Source organism: Ailuropoda melanoleuca, chromosome 8, assembly GCF_002007445.2.
Source record: "Ailuropoda melanoleuca isolate Jingjing chromosome 8, ASM200744v2, whole genome shotgun sequence".
NCBI classification, from domain to species: domain Eukaryota; kingdom Metazoa; phylum Chordata; class Mammalia; order Carnivora; family Ursidae; genus Ailuropoda; species Ailuropoda melanoleuca.
In genome coordinates this window covers 104262850-104279659 of record NC_048225.1, presented here as the reverse complement: position 1 = coordinate 104279659, position 16810 = coordinate 104262850, and the positions used below count along the sequence as shown (strand labels likewise).

General features: G+C 56.2%; 1 protein-coding gene and 1 long non-coding RNA gene across 6 annotated transcripts in view; one reads left to right on the top strand and one right to left on the bottom strand.

Moving 5' to 3' along the window:
- The first annotated feature begins 226 nt into the window (after positions 1–226).
- Positions 227–16805, top strand: LOC117803459. Its single transcript, XR_004627356.1, has 4 exons — positions 227–372; positions 10940–11119; positions 11407–11513; positions 16129–16805. It is a non-coding gene; the product is annotated as an uncharacterized LOC117803459 (long non-coding RNA).
- NFASC (neurofascin) overlaps positions 5933–16810 on the bottom strand; it is a 179514-nt gene continuing 168636 nt past the window's right edge. For all 5 annotated transcript variants that reach the window (XM_019798576.2, XM_034667109.1, XM_019798566.2 and 2 more), the window contains 2 exons: positions 15124–15193; positions 5933–12077 (listed from right to left, as the gene is read on the bottom strand). In XM_019798576.2, the coding sequence (XP_019654135.2) occupies positions 11846–12077; positions 15124–15193 (302 nt within the window). In that variant the 3' untranslated portion in view covers positions 5933–11845. The remainder of the gene's footprint in view (positions 12078–15123; positions 15194–16810) is intronic.

The following is a 16810-nucleotide window of genomic DNA, read 5'->3' as shown; positions in this document are numbered from 1 at the left end:
AGGGCCTTCTCCAGGGAGCCTACTGACTGACCACTGAGCCTATGACCCTTTCCCCCCGGGGAAATCCAGAACGTGTTCTCTCCCCAGCAGCGAGCCTGCGGCCTTGACTACCCCGGCTGTACCAGGGCTCAGTGCTGTGGAAAACGGAAAATGTGGGAAGGAGGACCAGGTAGCTCTAAGGAAGGACTTTCTGTTTTGTGTTTTGTTTTTCAGGGAGGTTGCTGCTGGGCCTGGGGGTGGAGAAGGATGGCAGATTTTAGCCCTTCTGGACCTCCGAGAGGATTGCGTGGTTGATGGTCTTTGCCAAACCCCCTTCCCTGGAGAGAAGTGCTGTTGGTGTTGAGAAGGAAGGAGCCATGTGGCCTGGAAGAGGTGCTTTCCCCTACCCTAAGCTTGGGAGTTGGGCTCTGGAATCTGGGGGGGAAATGCCCCTCCCCACCAGGTGACTTCCTCCCTGACCCACTCCCACGGGGATCAGGGCTGTGCATGCTCAGGGCACTGGCTGAGTCCTGTCGTTCTCTCTAAGGACAAACTTGGGTCTTCTGGATGTCTGGCCTCATCCTCTTCCATCCCATGGACTGCCTGGAGGGTAGAGGGTCGTGCAGTGTCTTAACCACCGCCAGGCTGGAGCGAGAAGGAGCGGGAGGGAGGGAAGTGGAAGATGGACAGTCCTTTCCGATAAATGAGAGTGGGTTCCTAGGCTTTAAAGAGAGACAAGAGCACTTAGGGGACTTTGGGGAAGTTAATTAATGGGGCTGTAGAATGAACCTTTAGCTCTCAATACCCATCACTGGTCCTTCCATCCAGCCACTTGGAACCTGGTAAACGTGCTTTTAGGAAGACAAATGCTGCCTCCCCCCGGCCCCGCCCCATGCCCCTTGTCAATACCGCACAGACTGGGCCACTAGCTGGGAAGTAAATGCGGTAATGCAGCCGGCCTGAATACCAATGCGGCCGGCTCACTGTGTGGGGACCACGTGAGTGGGAGGGGCAGGGCTGAGTGCCACAAAGGTCCAAGCGGGCATGAGTATGGGTCCTGCCCTCCAGAGTTTGTAGACTGGACAGACATAGAAGAGACAAGTGTCCACAGTGGCAATGACCTGATGCTGAAGGCCAGGCTGGGTGAGGGTGGGCGGGGGAAGGCCAGGGGAGGGGAAGGTCAACAGCAGCTCCTTGGAGAGAAACAGCCCTGGGGGCTAAGGTAGTCATGAAAGGTGGGATTTGAGCCTGCCTGGGAGAACCGGGAGGAGTTTTGGAGGAAGAAGTAGAGGCTAGGGAGAACATTCTGGTGTGCCGAGGAAGGGCAAAGCCTAAGGGGATTCATTTATTTAGGTACATTTAACGCAGTATTATATAATGCCTTCCGTGCATCCGGCACTCTTCTTAGAACTTTCCACATTTTAAGTGATTTCATCCTTACACCAACCTACGAGAGAGCTACAATTATAATCCTTGTTTTATGGATGAAGGAATGAAGGCCAAGAGAGGGTGTATAACTTGCTTGAGGTCACACAGCTAGTGCCTGACTTACCTTCCGAGTTCCGGTTCTTCCTTTCCTGGTCCTCAAGGCGACTTGGAGCAGGAGAGCGCCTATGGCTTCACCAGCCCCTCACCGCAGGACCCCTGAGTGCCCCGGCACCCACCATCCTCTCCCCTGGGCTCCCTGGGGTTGGGGTCGGGCGTCTGCTTGGGTTCCCCCAGCAGAGTAGAGAAGTTAGGGGCAAATCGTGGCCGGGCCACGTTGATGAGCCGGCAGGGGCTGCTCGGGCGCGATGCATTTGCAGCACAGAGCACCAGGCCCAAGTCGTCCTGGAGATGCCTGTTCGTACCCGAGTGTCCTGGTCAATGTGGAGATTTTAGAGTCAGACCTGGCACCGAGTTCTGGCTTTGTCACTTCCCTGGGCCTATTGTTCAGCCCTCTGCCCTTCCTCCTGCAGGCCTGCAGGACGGGACATAACAGGACATAACGCTACCTGCCTTAGAGAGCTGGCGTGAGGGTCACGGCAGATAATTTGCATAAACCGCACATCACTCTCCCAGCACAGACGGCGGGCGTCAACGTCATTAGTGATTCTTCTCTGAAGTCACTTAATATAAATGTATTGTGACCCAAATACCATCTGGTGCCCTCTTGCCTCTGACACGGATGAAAATGGATCAGTTCCCCTGCCAATTCCATGTTCTGGGAAAGTCGAAGCCCCTCCCCCAGTGCGTGCTACTTCCTGGGTGTGTGTGTTCTGACCCCTACGTTCTCCTGCAGTCTCTGCTTCACCCCGCATCAATTTGGAGGTAGAATTCACCAACTTTGCTAGTTTTTCTAAAAGATCTGCTCACATGAAGCAAATTCATCCATTGGGTCGATGCGACTGACACTTTGGGGGACGCGGAGAGGGGATACAACCCAGAGTACCAGGCTTGTCACTGTCCCTCTCATCTAGTTGTCCTCACACATTAGCCTGCATCAGAATCACCTGCAGGGTTTGTAAAAACAAATAGATTCCAGAGTTTCTGGTACAGTGATTGGGGAAGGGCCCAAGAATGTACATTTCTCTAAGTTCCCAGCGATCTGGATGCTCCCGGTCTAGGGGCCAAGCTACCAGAACTACGAATCTTCCTGCTGCCTGTCTCTGCTCCTCGTCTGCCCCCTACTCTTGCCCTGGAGTTCCAAAAGCTCCCCCCTCTAATAATGCAGGACTCTCCTTCTGCCTCTCTGCAGACCCCCTACCCAGATCAGTCCTGGACCCTGCACTGAATGGGAGTCAGCCTCGTTAGAGGGCAATTGTGATTTTAAATATTCACTAAGTAATTTCATTTGTTTGCATCAGAGTGCCTATTCCCCTGTCTACACAAAGCCGTGCTTCTCTGCCGTGGGGTCTGGGGCTAATCAGCAGCAAGTTCAGGGGCGGGGGTGGGGGTGGGAGTGGAGCTTGGGCGCTGGGCTGTTGGGCCGCAGCTGTGGCTCCAAATTGCTCTGAGGCCCACGGCCTGGTCCACGCTCCAGCAGGGACTGACATCAAACAAATGGGCTCTGATGCATTAAGTGGGGAGGGGAGGCTAAAAGGACCCTCCCTTACCTTCCTCCACCGAATATGGTCTTGAGCAGTAGTGGCTGCCTTGATGAGAGGGGCTGTAATGAATTCCCAGATCCCATCCCTTTGGGGGCAGCTGGGCAAGACGGGGTAGAGCCTTCACTCTTAATGAAGATTGGAAGATGACTTGTCGCCTCCCACTGGGTCCGTTAATCCAGCTCCATGCTGGAGATTAGCATTTCTAATGGGCTGGGAGGTGCAGCCTTCAGGAGACAGGGATGAGGGATGACAGATATTCTGGGAATCCCCTGGGCCCCGAAGAGAGGCTGCTGCTTTGTTTGGCCTCAGTTGAATTGAGGTTGGCTTTCTTCAAATAAGACGCTTGCTTCATCTCTCCATTTCTGTCCCCTTGAGTGTGTGTGTGTGGGGGGGGGTCCTGCTCCAAAATGGGCCAGTGGACGGCCCACGGCCCCCCAGAAGTCATATCCAAGTCCAATATCCAAATAGCCAGTATCCAAAGAGGATGACATGGAAGTCTGGAACTCACCTGGCCGTCCCTTTCAAAGGAACGACTGTTCACCCATTCATTCATATTCGTTCATTTTGTCCTTGCTGTGTGCCGGCCACTGGGCTGTGGACACACAGATGGAAAAAATCTCTCATACTCAGGATGTTCACAGTTTCGTGAAAGAAACAGGCAATACACGTGGACTCTCTGGGAAAGACTAAACATAGATGTTCTGGGGCCAAGTGAGGGGGTCTGAACCAGACCATGCAGCCGCGTGTGTGCGCGCACGCGTTTGCACGTACTTGCACAGCCTTCGTCAGGTAGGGGGTAAGACTTCCCCTGAGCTGGTTGTTAAAGATCATCGCTTTGTGACCCAGCACGAGGCCACTGCCTGTCTTCAAGGAGAGATGATCTGTAAGGAGAAAGGAGATTGGAGGGGTTTGGAATGGGAGAGAGGAACGAGCCTGGAATCAGGTGATTCGTACTCCAGTGATCACAAATTATCTAAAGGAAGGGGCATGTGGAAGGCCAGCGGGAGGGTATACCAAGCAGACCCACCTTTGGGCCATCATTCATCTGTTGAACCCACATTTATTGAGTCCTTTGTCCTGGAGACTATAACACTGATTTTTAAAAAAAAAAATTTTTAAATTTATATTTTTTATTATGTTATGTTAGGCACCATACAGTACCTCATTAGTTTTTGATGTAGTGTTCCATGATCCATTGTTTGCGTATAACACCCAGTACATTGATTTTTTTTTTAAAAAAGCAAACTCTAGTTCTCACGTGGGGCTCGAACTCATGACCCTGAGATTATGACTCGCATGCTCTACGGACTGAGCCAGGCAGGGGCCCCTATAACATTGGTTTCGCTTACTTGACTGTGTCTCATGACAGAGCTTCCTGAGGACAGGAACTCTAGCCTCCTTACCTTAGAGCATTAATTAGCCCAGAGTAGGTTATTAGCAGGTCCTTTTGAGTGGAATTGAATCGCCAAAGCTGAGAAGCATGAGAAATCATTGCATGTCAGGGGGAGCAGGAAACAGATTGGAATGGCTAGAATTTAGGGTACATGTGGAGGACTGGTGAAAAACAAGGCTGCCAAAGCAGAGGCCAGATCACGAAAGGTCTAAAATGCCAAGCCAAGGCGTTAAGATTTTATCCTACTGTATAGCAGACTGAAGGTATTGTAGCGAACGCGAAGGTTTTAAGTAAAGAAGGGACATGATCACATTTGTATTTTACAAGAGCCTTTTGGCTGTAGTTTTGAGCAGGGAGTAAGTGCCAGGACAGGCAAGGACACTGTCAATTCAGGATGAGGGCTTGGGCTACTGGTGGGATGGTGCACATGGACTTGAGGGGCAGATTTCAGAGACAGCTTGTGAACTTGAGAATGATGAGAAAAAGATCTTTCTCGAGTTCCAAGGAGTGAACAGGGAGGTTCAGGGGTGTTCTGTGGCATACCCAACGAGATACCCAAAATTCAGGAGGAGCCAGATCTGGAAATAAGGCCTCAGGTCCCAATCTGTTCTGAGGACTTTGGAAGGGAGAGGAAACACAGGTGGGTTGGATAGTTACCTGGTGGTCCTTTATCCAGGAGAGTTGGATAAACTCCGCATTTTCAGGGGAATCCTTTGCCCTTATTTCCCCTTACTGCTGGTAAACCATCAGTTATCTTTCTGCCGGAGCAGAGCCCCTCCCAGCCCTGCCCACTCCCTAGCCGCCACACCACCCTGAGGAGAGGGACGGCAATTACAACGTCTGGGGGTCCCTCTCCATTCAGCCTGCCTGGGCGACGGCCAAGGGGCAGTCCTCAGTGAGGATTAGCCCAACTCCAGGCCGAAGAATCAAGACAGGAGGTGTAAGTGCTGATCGGTGCCCCTCCACCAACACCGGCCTCTCTGTGTCGTTCCCTCCCCTCTTTGCTCCTTGGTTGAGAGTCTTTTGCGTCTACTGAGAGAGGTTTTTGGTCTGTTGTAGGCAGTGTTATTCATTCCTTCAACAATATTAAATGGGCTGTATTCTCTCACCTAAGGGCAGGGCTGCAGAAGGAGGGGCCAGGCCTCAGGGCTTCATCGCACACTTCTCCCGTTCTCCCAGCAGCCCCATCACGGCACTTCTTAAATGGGGTGCAAGCACACATAGAGTCGCATTGAATCGGGGTATCTCCGTGGCTGCACACACGTCAGTCACCGTGCGGTCCAAACACAAACGGGGCCAACGAGGCTTCCAGGATAAGACCAACCTTGAGATGGGAGCTGGTCCTGCAGCATCCCTGAAGTGTGCACGATCTGGCGCCCCTGAGAAATCCTTTTTGATTCTGTTGTCAATCCCAACACCTCTCTCCCTTTTTCCATTAACTAAAGAAAATGAACAAATCACTTGGCCAGAGTCCATTTTGAACAACTTTTATTATACGTTTAGTGTTCTCTATACAAAAGAAATCAGTTTTTTTTTTTACAGTGATTCCAAAAAAAAATTCTGAATAATTTGGCCTTTTCATTGCTCATGCAGTCAGTTTATAAGTCCACATATTAGATGGTCCTCCGCGGCCTGGAAGTCTTCCCTGCTGAAGGTCGTGCGTGACACGCTCCGATCCGCATCTGTCGCTGACAAAGTTGGTTAATGCAAAATAACTCGCAAAGAGGAAAGAACATGATGTGAGAGGGGTTAAAACAAGGTCTGCTGTGGAGAGTTAAACCTTTAACCAATGGAAAAAATATCAGACCACTCTATAGGTGTGTGGGTGTGCGGGGGAGCATGGAGACGTCAGGAAAAAATATCCCCCCTGGAAGGAACAACACGGCACGGTGTTGGGGGGAGAAAGGGGTATGCCGGGGATGGGGGGAGGCAGGACGAGAGGTCCTCTGGGGCCAGCGTGGGCTGAGGGTGGGACCGGGACAGAAGGCGGCCACGTCACAGGCGACTGATGCTTAACCCAGGACGAGTGTGAAGTTGGCAAAGAGCTGGGAGCCGGGCAGAGGGACAACACTGACTGAGGGTGTCCAGTTGGGGGGGTCCGGGGGGGAAAAGAAAAGGACAGGGGCAGGGTCATCCGATCGGCATTGTTTTTGAAAAAGAAACAGAATAGGGCACAAAATTCTGGATTTCTTCTCCCAGATTTTTGTGTTTATTGCTTCACTGAACTCTTTCCGTGTGCTGACCTCCATTCCTGCCACCCCTTGGCCACCCGCGGCCGGGGCCCAAGGGATGCAGCCTGCTGGGGGCCCCGAGGGTCAGGCCACTCCAGAGTACAGTCGAGACTTCACAGTGACAAACACCAGTCAGCTCCTCCCCCGCTCCTGGCCCGGGTCTGCCCCGCAAGGCTGGCGTCCCCACGGGCTGCCGCACACGGACTGGTCTTGGCCTCGGAAAAATCCTTTGTGTCTTTCATTTTGGGAGGCGTAGGGGGGATGGGGGAGAAGTGATAAGAGGTACAGACGGAGTGAAGTTACATCTCTATGTCCAAGGAGGCCCCTGCGGGGAGGTGGAGAACCCTAGACAAGGACTCCTAAGGCCAGGGTTCAAGCCCTCCCCTCACCCTGATTTACTCGCTGAAGGACCTGGGACAAGTCCCTTCCCCTCCGTGGATCTTACTGTCCTCGTCTGTACACAGGGTCCTGTCCATGCGATCAGCTCTGTGGTTCGTCCGCACGCTGCGGCCTGAAGCTGTCCAAAGTGACGCAGCCTGGGCTGAGCCTGTGTCCACCCTTAGCATCACGGGACTCCTGTTTAATACTACTGTGTTGATAGAGGTGCACTGGTTCGGGGTGTGGCCCGAGACACTGCTTGGTGGGGGTCCCGTGGCTTCCCTGGGGGGTGCTTGTCCTGCCCCTCTGATCCTTCTCTGAACTTGTCTCGGGAAGGCTGTTCTCAGCAGGGGAGAGAAGGAAGGATGCTGCCCGGGCTTGGGCTGGGCGGGCTGGCGACCGTGGCAAGGTTGGTTCAAACTCCCATGGGCTGGCCCCTGCCTGCTTTAGGGGACAGGGCTGCTAGGAGTTGGGCTCTGCCTCCTGACATTTCAAGCTTTTTGTTTCATTCATGTGTCTCCTCCGATTTTTTTTAAAATCAGGGACCTCCTACGTGCTTCTCCTAAGCCACCATGCGAAGCTCAACCAAGATCCACTGGGTGATTTCTTTCTAGCAGACGTGTGTGTGTTTGGCAGGGGCTGCAGGAGTGGTGACCAAGGTGTCACGAATGGGGAACACGCCCTGTGCCAGCAGCTGCCTTCCCACTGAGAGCCGGGGAGCCTCCCCTCCTCAGTGTTCGTGAAGCAGCCTTACTAAGACTGGGGCAAAGTGTGTTGAGTCCCCATAGCTTCCATCCCCCGGGCTGTTTGTGACTCTCTGTGGCTTGGCTGGGATCCTGCAAAGGGCTCCAGGACCCCTTACAGAGCCTCTGCCCTGGGCTGTTCCTGGGGAAGCTTCCCCCTCCTTCGGATCAGATTCTTTCTTTCTCAGTTCTGTCTGCAGGAATCGCCCAAGTGGGGCCCAACCTGGGCAGTCTCTTTGCCCCTTGCCGGAGCTGCACACCACACCCCATGCAGCCCTTCTCATCCCCTCTCAAGCAGGTCAGGGTGTGAATTCACCCTAAGACAACATCATAATCTATATCATTCTCCCCGAAAGTGCCGCCCTGCTGTGCACGTGCATGTGGATGCGGCCATGCGTGGGTGTAGGGTGTGGGCGGGGGAGGCGGCACCTTAGCTGGCAAACCCACACGTGTCCTCAGCCCTCTTCTAAGACTGTGTTCGGGGAAGCTATGAAAGCAGTATGCGGCCCGGGCTGCAGATACCCCCTGCAAGGTGAGCAGTGTTGGCACTGGCTGCCTCAGGTGGACACTTCTCTAGACCTTGGGTCTTGCCAGCAAGGGGTGGGCCAGATGCCTCCCACCTCCCTGGGCAAAGGCAATGCACAAGGGAAAGAGCTAGTCTGGTTTTTCCTTTAACTGAACCTCAACCATCCCCGAAAAGCACGGTGAGGAAAGTAGGTTCTCTGCACCGAAAGCCAGGTGGGGTGGGAGGCAGTGGTCCCCGGGGCCCTGTGAATGTTGTCCTCCTTAGATGCTGGCTTTCCTGCTCCTTCAGGGGGGCCCCTGCCCCTCAGTGGGGAGAGGTATTCAAAGGAGGGATGACATAGGGGAGACAGAGGCATCAACATACAGACAAGTTAAGCAACTTGCCCCGAGGGGCAGAGCAAAGAGGTTCAGGAAGCCAGGACCCGTCCTCAACCCCACCCTGCCGGCTCTGACTGCCTGTCCTCCTCAGCCTTGTGGAACACTTGCTCTCGCCTAAGCTTCTCCCTTTGAGCCTGGAGCCATTGGTGGCTTAAGCACTCAGGGTGCTCGCCACCAATGCCCACTGTGTCCTGAGTCTCAGCTCCAGGACTGTGAGCCCTGGGAGGGCAGGGGCCACACCTGACTCTGGCTCAGAGCCCGGCTCAGACTAGAGTTTCGAGAGTGTCTCCTGAGCCCACGGCTCTGGCGGCTGAGCACAGCAGGTGGGACTGAAGCATGGGCAAAGGGACTTCTAGGGTCACTGCAAGATTCCCCCCCAACAGCCAGGCAGGCGGGAGCTCCAACGGTGTCACCATCTCCTGATACCGTGGTTGCTATGTTTTCAGGGGGTTGCTTGAGTGCCCCAGCTGGCAGAGGATGCGGGACAATACTGCTTTCCTGCTGAGCTGGCTGGGCTCATGGAAAACAGACTTCCTCCTCCTGGAACGGCTGCTCGCTAACCCTGCCATCCACACACCTCTCGAAGCATGTCTGCTTGGGAAAAACTGGTTCTCCAGGCTCAGGTTGGCTTGTGCCTGCCAGGAGGGCTGGGTGGCGTGGCGGTCTGGGCAGCACCTCGCCGTGTGGCTGCCGGCACTGCCTCCCTACACGGAGGGAGATGGCTCAGAGCTGGCGGGACACACACGACGAGCAGATAGGCCGAGGAATCCTCTCTCCCCCAGACCCCACGGTGGCAGAAGCCCTTCTGAAGCCCTTGGCTGTGTGGCAGGGGGATGGGCACCGTGACAGCCCACAGTCCCCTTACCCTACGAGTCTGCCTGTGGTGCACTGAGTTCACTAGTGTGTGGGGTGTCACGTGGAGTGAGGGGCCTGAGACACTGACTACTCTGCTCAGATCCAGAGTGTTTTCTGGAAAGGCTGGTCCTTTAACTCAGTTCACAGGCACACTTCCCCGACATTCCCTTGAGGGACGCTGGGCTTGGGTGCAGGAATGCCCAGCTGTATGCAGGCAGGTGTCTGAGGAAAACCAGGGTAAGGGCTCCCTGAGCTCACTCCTAGCCCCCCATTATTCACCCTGTCCTCTTTCACCATGAGAGAGCTGCCCCTTGGGCTTCTGCGCTGCCAGGCTGGCCACGGCATAGGCCAGTTACTTGCTCTCAGGTTCAAACAACGTAATTAGCTCAGCTCTGGGCTATGGTTTCTTACCTGCAGACAGAGTACGTGTGTCTATGGGCTTGACCTTCGATTGACTGATTAAGTGAGGCAAGCATTGCTAATACCTTTGTGGCTTAAACGTGTGGCAAACGATGCTTTAATTGAGCCTCTGAAGGACACAGCCCTGTCCCTGCCCAGGCCTTCGGCAAACAGCTGGACGCTTGAACCAGAGGCTGTGCCTGTGGCAGGCAGTCCGTTGCTGGGGGTCAGCTTCACCCTCCCGAAACCGGCTCGAGCTGCGGGGACAGCTACCGGTCGCTCTCAGCTCAAGATCTCTCTCTGAGGCTAGGTACCTTTGGTTTCAGAAACGGATTAGGTGGGGAGGATGAAGGCCGCGCCTTGGGTCTCTGAGAACTGCAGTCTGCGAGGGTCTCCGGCTGGGGCAACGGGATGCAGGACACGCGTCGAGTGGCTGTTCTGGTTCTGCGGTGACGTTTGCAGGGGCCGCCCCATTCTTGAGACACACATCGCTGGAGGCTTCGAGGCTTGCGGGCAGGGGCTAGGAACCTGGGAGCTGCAGGGCCAGATCAGAGCTGCGTAAGGCATCCGGAGGGCGCGGGGTCCCCAGGCCGGGCTCTCCAGCGTGGTCAGCGTGGTGTTCTCGCAGGCTCTCCTGAGATGTGGAATACCCCAAGGAGAGGACACACTGGTTTGGTTTTGGGGGGCGGCACTGTGTAAAACACCACTTTCAGTGTCTTACAGAACTGAACAAGGAGATGCTATGTGCTGGAGACGAGAGGGGGAGCAGCACCTTACACCCCCAAACACACCAGCAAAGCTTCCACATCATGTGGTTCCATACCCGTGAGGGTTGCGGCGGGGTTCCCTGACCAGGTGGGGGGCACCCTCTCCCCTCAAGGCAGTGGGCATGGTCCTCTCTCCCACATCCTGGGTTTCACGGATGGGGAGGAAGGAAGTCCAAACCCAGCCCTTTCCTTCTCTCCCGAGGTGAGGACAGCTCCCCAGGGACCAGCCGCCCGGTTTCCTTCTGCTTGAGGAACTCGGCCACTGGAGTTGTGGCTCTTCCCATCAGTGGCCGCTCCTGTTCCTCGAACTCCTTCAGAGCCGGTGCAGCTCTTGTCTGGGACACTCTGGAGGAAGGGGCAGGGTGAGAGCAAGGAGCAAGAGGTAAGCCCACCTCCCAACTGAACCAGAGCGAGGCAAGGAGGCCTGCCCACTCTCTCCCTGCCAAAAATACTGTCATTTTCCTGAAAGGAGCCAAGCCCAGCTCAGCAACTGACAAGGCCAAGGCGCATGGGTTGGGGGTAGGGAGGCATCTGGCGAGAAAGGCATCCTTCGGAAATACAATGGCCCGGGGGCGGCGATGTGAATACAACAGCTTTTCTAGATGTTCTTTTACAGGTCAATCCTTTTGCCTGTCTGGGGGAGAATCCACCAATTCTTTCTTTGTCCAGGGACATTTCTTCGAAAGGAAAAGAAAATGGAGACGCTGGGTCTGGGTGGGGAAGATGCACAAAGCAAAAATAAAGACAATGCGAAGGGCCCTAACCAACGGAAACCGGTGAGTGTGTGTGCCGAGGTCAAGGGCGGGCAGCGGGGGTGGAAGGCTCAAGGTGGCCGTGAGGCAGACCAAAGGGCTGGGCTCCCTCCAGCTGAGCTGAGCCAGGACTCTAGCTCTTCCACATGGTGGCACCCCGGGGGTGCGGGGGGGTCATCGGGAGGAGGCTTGGGGTGGGCTGGGCGGTCACTGGTCCTCACAGCTTGGCAGACCCCCTTGTTATACCCTTGTCCCTGAAGGTGGTGGCTGCGTGGTAGGTCTGCGGTGGCTTCATCTCCCCCTCTCCCCTCCTCCCACTTGCAAAATAGTGGCTGTGGCCTGGGCGGGGGGGTCCTTTAGGCCAGAGAATAGATGGCGTTGACAGGCGACGTGGCCTCTGAGCTTTCATTGCCCTCTGTCTCCTCCTTGTCCTTTTTGACTGTGTACTGGCCGATGAAGGACCCGTCCTCGTTGAACTGCCCCTCACCCCCCTCGCCATAGTCCACCAGGCTGTCGTCACTCTCCTGCTGCTTGATGGTGCCGTCCAGGGATGTCTGGCTGCCCTGCAGGGGCTTGTTGTCCTCGTCACTGGCCAGAGAGAGACAGAGAATCAGGGCCTGGCCCGGTCCAGTGTCGCTGAAACCCAGGCAGGGTAGCACCGGGCTGCTGGTGCTCACCGAGCTTATGTGCTACACAGCTCAGAGAGGGGAACACCTCAGGGGTCACCAGTCAGCGACCCCACCCCCGCCGGCCGTCCCCTGTCTGGCTGCATCACAGAAGGGAACCCAAGGCCCCGAGAGCACAAGTGTCTTGTCCAAGGTGAGGTGGCAAGGAGGTGCAGAGCCGGGCCTGGAGCCCACTCTTCTGGACTCCCGGTCTGGGGTCCTCTTCATGACACAGGGGACAGCCACCCCACAGGGAGGAGGGCCAGCTGCTGTGAGAAGAGGCAGGATGGGGTGGGTCAAGGAGCTGGGGTGCTGGTCCCACGTGCGTCACTGTGGTTCTGGGGTCTTGGGAAAGCCTTTCTTCTCACTGGGCCTTAGTCTCCCCATCAAGAGCGGCTGAACTCTCTCTCTCTGTGATCTGTGTGGCCCTGTCTTGAAAGGCTCTGCCCTTGACAAAAAGCAACGGGTCTGGGCCACGGAGAAACACACGTCTCCCCTGCCTCTCCCTTCCTCACCTTGCTGTGGTTTCTGGCTGCTCTCTGCTTTACCGACTGTTGCTTGGGGCCCCGAGTGAAAGAGGGTGGGACGAGCGGAGCGGCACACGCAGGGGTGTGTGAGGCCAGCAACTGAAGACAAAGCCCAGCAAGGCTCTGACGATCCTGCCCAGCCTCCTGGGAGGCCCCCAGGTCCTGCCCTTCGGCCCCTCCTCTGCAAGGAGAGCTGGCAGGCTGGTGGTCAGAGTGGTGTACACCTGCTGGGATGACTGCAGTGCCCCCAGGAAGCGAGACCCCCCCAGCGGCCGGGGTCTGCTCAGGCACCACATCCCTTTCCCTGGCTGCCAAATGCTCTACACTCTAGGCTCCGAGGGGGGGCCAGAAGCTGCTGGCTGCACTTCAGAGGGGAGACGGCCCCCGGGCAAGAGGCAGCCGGGCTGGCAGTGGGAGTCTGGGTCCCAGCAGGCAGTGCCAGGCAGCGCGGGCAGACACAGAATGTCCCCTCCCTGGCCTGCAGGTCACACTTGGTCCTTCCTGGGTGTGTGTGGGACAACCAACTGAATTGCCATGAGAGTGGCCAGTGCATGTTGGCTTCTAACAGCGGCGGTGGACAGAGACAGCTGTCAGGGAAGGACCTGGAGCCCGAGCGCGAGCTGGGCGTCAGTACTTGGAAAGCTATCAGCCCCTCCCTCTTGCACCCCATTACCGCGGCCTGTGTTCTTTGACGGTCTGTAGGGCTGCGCTCAGTCTGTATGGAGAGTGGGGCTCACGTTTTGAAAACTAGAAGCTTTTTGCTGGTCTTGGTCCTACTCACGGGTCTTTTTTACACACACTCCCTCCCAGGAGCGAGAGGATTGTGTCTGTGTGATTCTAGCGGATTCCAGGCACCTAAGCCAAATGCAGCCACTGGGCAGGAATGGCCTAGCTTGGGCAGGGGGCAGAGGGAGGGTGTCTAGTGTCAGGTTCTTACAGAAAGAGGATTTAGATCTGGAAAAAGAGACCTCTTCTAAGGGAGCTTGAAAGAAACCAGAAGGACTAGGGGGTCCCCGGTCTGGTCACTTGTCAGCTCATCCTCCCAGAGACCCTGGAAACACAGGTGGGCAGACGAGGGAGAGAGCAGCAGAGGGACCCACCAGGGAGCTGCTTCCCTGTGAAGCCAAAACCGAGGCAGGTGTGGGCGCGTGTGTGTGCGCGTCCGTGGTGCGTGGGTGTGCGGGCCCGTGGGTGCACCTTTGTATGTATACCCAGCCTCAGTGTGGGTGCGGCAGGGGTGTGGGTGGGGAGAAGGCAGATATTTTTGCCCAACAGCTTCGGTGTCTGGGGGAGGAGAGGCGCCTGAGGAAGCAGCTTCTCGTAGCCCAGCAGGTCCTCACCCCTCCTCTGGGGTCGCACTGAGGGCCTGGGGGAGGGAAAGCCCCCTGTTCTTTGGAACAGGTGGCCAGGAAATGGGTCTCAGCCCATGGGGAAGATGGGCCCTGCCAGGGGTGCTGAGGACCGTCAGGGAGGGGCTCTCCTGCTTCCCTTTTAGGAGGCCCTTGAAGATGTCGGGCCTGGGTGGACGGCTGTGGCCCCTCAGCCTGCCAATGGGCTCCTGGCTGGGTAGTGGCTCTGGGCTGTGGGCAGCGTCTGCCTGCCGGGCGGCTGCTGAGGGGAGTGGTGGAGGCAGAGGGTGGGATAAGGAGAGGTCAGGGGAAGACGGGGTGATCTTGCCCCGGAGAGCAACAGGGTGGGGGTGGGGAAGTAGGGTCCTGCTGAGAGCATTTCCTCCCGCCCGCCCTGCTCTGGGAATGAGGCCTCCATGACCCCCCCCCCCCCCCCCTTCTCTNTTCACTCAGGATAGCTTGCCATCAAAATGGGAGAGTACAGCTTTGAGCCGCAAAGGCCCGTCGAGATCTGAGGGCTGGACCGTGACGTTCCCCCGCTGGAAGTCAGGCCTTGCTCCTCCAGCTCTGCCACCAGCTCTCTGGGGGGCGAGTGTGGGTGGGAATCCTGGCCAGGTCACTTCTCCATCTGGGCCTCAGTCCTCTGATTTGGGGCAGGCCCTGACCACATGCCTCTCCAAGACTAGTTCTGGGCTCGGGGCCAGACATATCATTCAAGTTCTTGGGGAAAAGGTCTAGAACGCCCCGCCCCCACCCGCACCGCTGCCCCTCCTCTCTCACGGAGTTGAGGTTTCAAGACAATACAGCTTCGCTGGGTCCCTGTCTTCAGGGTTAGGGTCGGGGGTGGGCAGAGAGGAGGTCAATAGCTCATTTCACGGCCACGGCATTCCAGCGTCTGCTTTCAGAGGAAAGAGGTGGGAAGGCCCATGTAAGGAGCTCAGTAAACTGGAGCTGTGCAGCTGGATGACTGGGACTCAACTCCGTGTGAGTGTGCTGGGCGGTGTCCCCGCCGGGAGGCGGCCCCATCCAAGAGCCAGTGGTGACAGCTGGATGGATGGTGGAGTGGGGACCAGCAGCCGAACAGATCACCCACCTGTAGTCGAAGGAGCCGTCCTCTTCTTTGGGGTCCTCGGGGCCCAGGGGAACATCCTTCTTTTCTCGCACTAGGCCAATAAGTGAAGCAAAGACACAGACATGGTGATTACAGGACCCCGTCTGCAGAGTCACTCTCCCTTTCAACGAGGCACCATCGATGCCTCCCTCACTCTTGCTTCTTGCATTTAACCAGCTGTCAAGTGGACACCCCTGCCTCGTCCTCACCCCCAGCGTTTCCACACCTCTCCATTGACAATGGAAACTTCCTTCCACCTGGCCCCCCAACACTTGTCCACGGGGTTGCCCCAAAATGTCGAACGGATGTGATGCTTCCTTCAGCACCGTTCTTATTCTGCTCTGTGGGATAATTATCTGTGCGTGGTTCGTAAAAGCCCCTAGCAGAGTGCCCTGGGCGGAGGGCACGCTCCGTACGCCCCTTCCGGATGGAATATGCTCTCGTGTCTATGACCTCACTAGTGTGGGACTCTCTTCTCCCACAGCTCTCTGTGGTTTGCACACCCATCCCAGGCCCTGTCTTGCTGGGCTGTGATCTTCCCGCCTTGCCTGCTGCGGTGGCTTGAGGGAGAGATCATCCCTCCTTCTCCTGTCCTTAGCACCCAGCACAGAGCCTGGCACACGGGACACTTAACGCAAATGACTATGTATCCTGCCTGAGGTACAGGGCAGGATAACCTCCCCCATTTTAGGAGAGGGAAACCGAGCCCTTCAGAGCTGAAGAACACGTCACCTAACTCATTAGGAACTGAATAAAGTCTAGAGTGAGGCTAGAGCCCGGGCCTCGTGGTTTGCTCATCTTTCTAGCGGACTAGGGCCTTACCTTGCAGCTGGAGGGAAGGAGGTAAGCTGTGAGAAGAACTTTCTAGAAAGGAACGCTGTCTAAATGGGCAAAGAAAGGCTCAAAGCTCATCTGATGAGTTGGGCGGGGGGGGGGTGAGCTCAGTAAGGCCACTCTTCTCCCTGACTCTGGCTATCTCTTTTACAGGACAAAACAATCCCAACACAGCACAACAAAGTGAAAGAAAACGTCATTCGCTGATGAAGAATGATAATTTCCTGCCCTCCCTCACAGACATCTCCCTCACTTAAAGCAGAGGCAGAACTCTTTCGAATCCTAGGGTCTGAGGGTATGTGGGCGGGGGAAGGAAATAAAAGAGGATCCTCTCTCTGAGTTGAGTTTTAGGGGGACCCTGGAGGAGGACTTGTTCAGAGGCAGGGAGAGGCGGGCATGTGGAGAGCACGGACTGTGCTTGGTGATGGGGCTTTGGGGGGCAGGGAGCAATTTCATTTTGGAGCCCAGCGTGATTTTCACTTGCTGGGTCATCCATTATCCTGTCTCCTGTCACTCTACCCACCCCATCCCAGACAGATGGCTTTGTTGCCCGTTTGAAAAAACAATCAATATTTCCAGAAGCAAGAATGCCAGAGGTCCTTGTCCTTGACCTTGGTTTGTCTGGGCTGGTGGATCTTGAGGCCCCCAGAAGAGCAATGGCTCTTTGGGGCTCTAGGGAAGCCCACAGATCTTTACTGACGGGGTCCGTATCACCGCAAGCCACCCCCAGCCCCTGGCTGCTCTTCAAGCAGGGGCTCCTGACCCTCTGCCGGGGGGTCTGTCATGACAGCGCAGTCACCTAGAGCCTCTCTCACGGGCGTGCTTCCTCCATCCA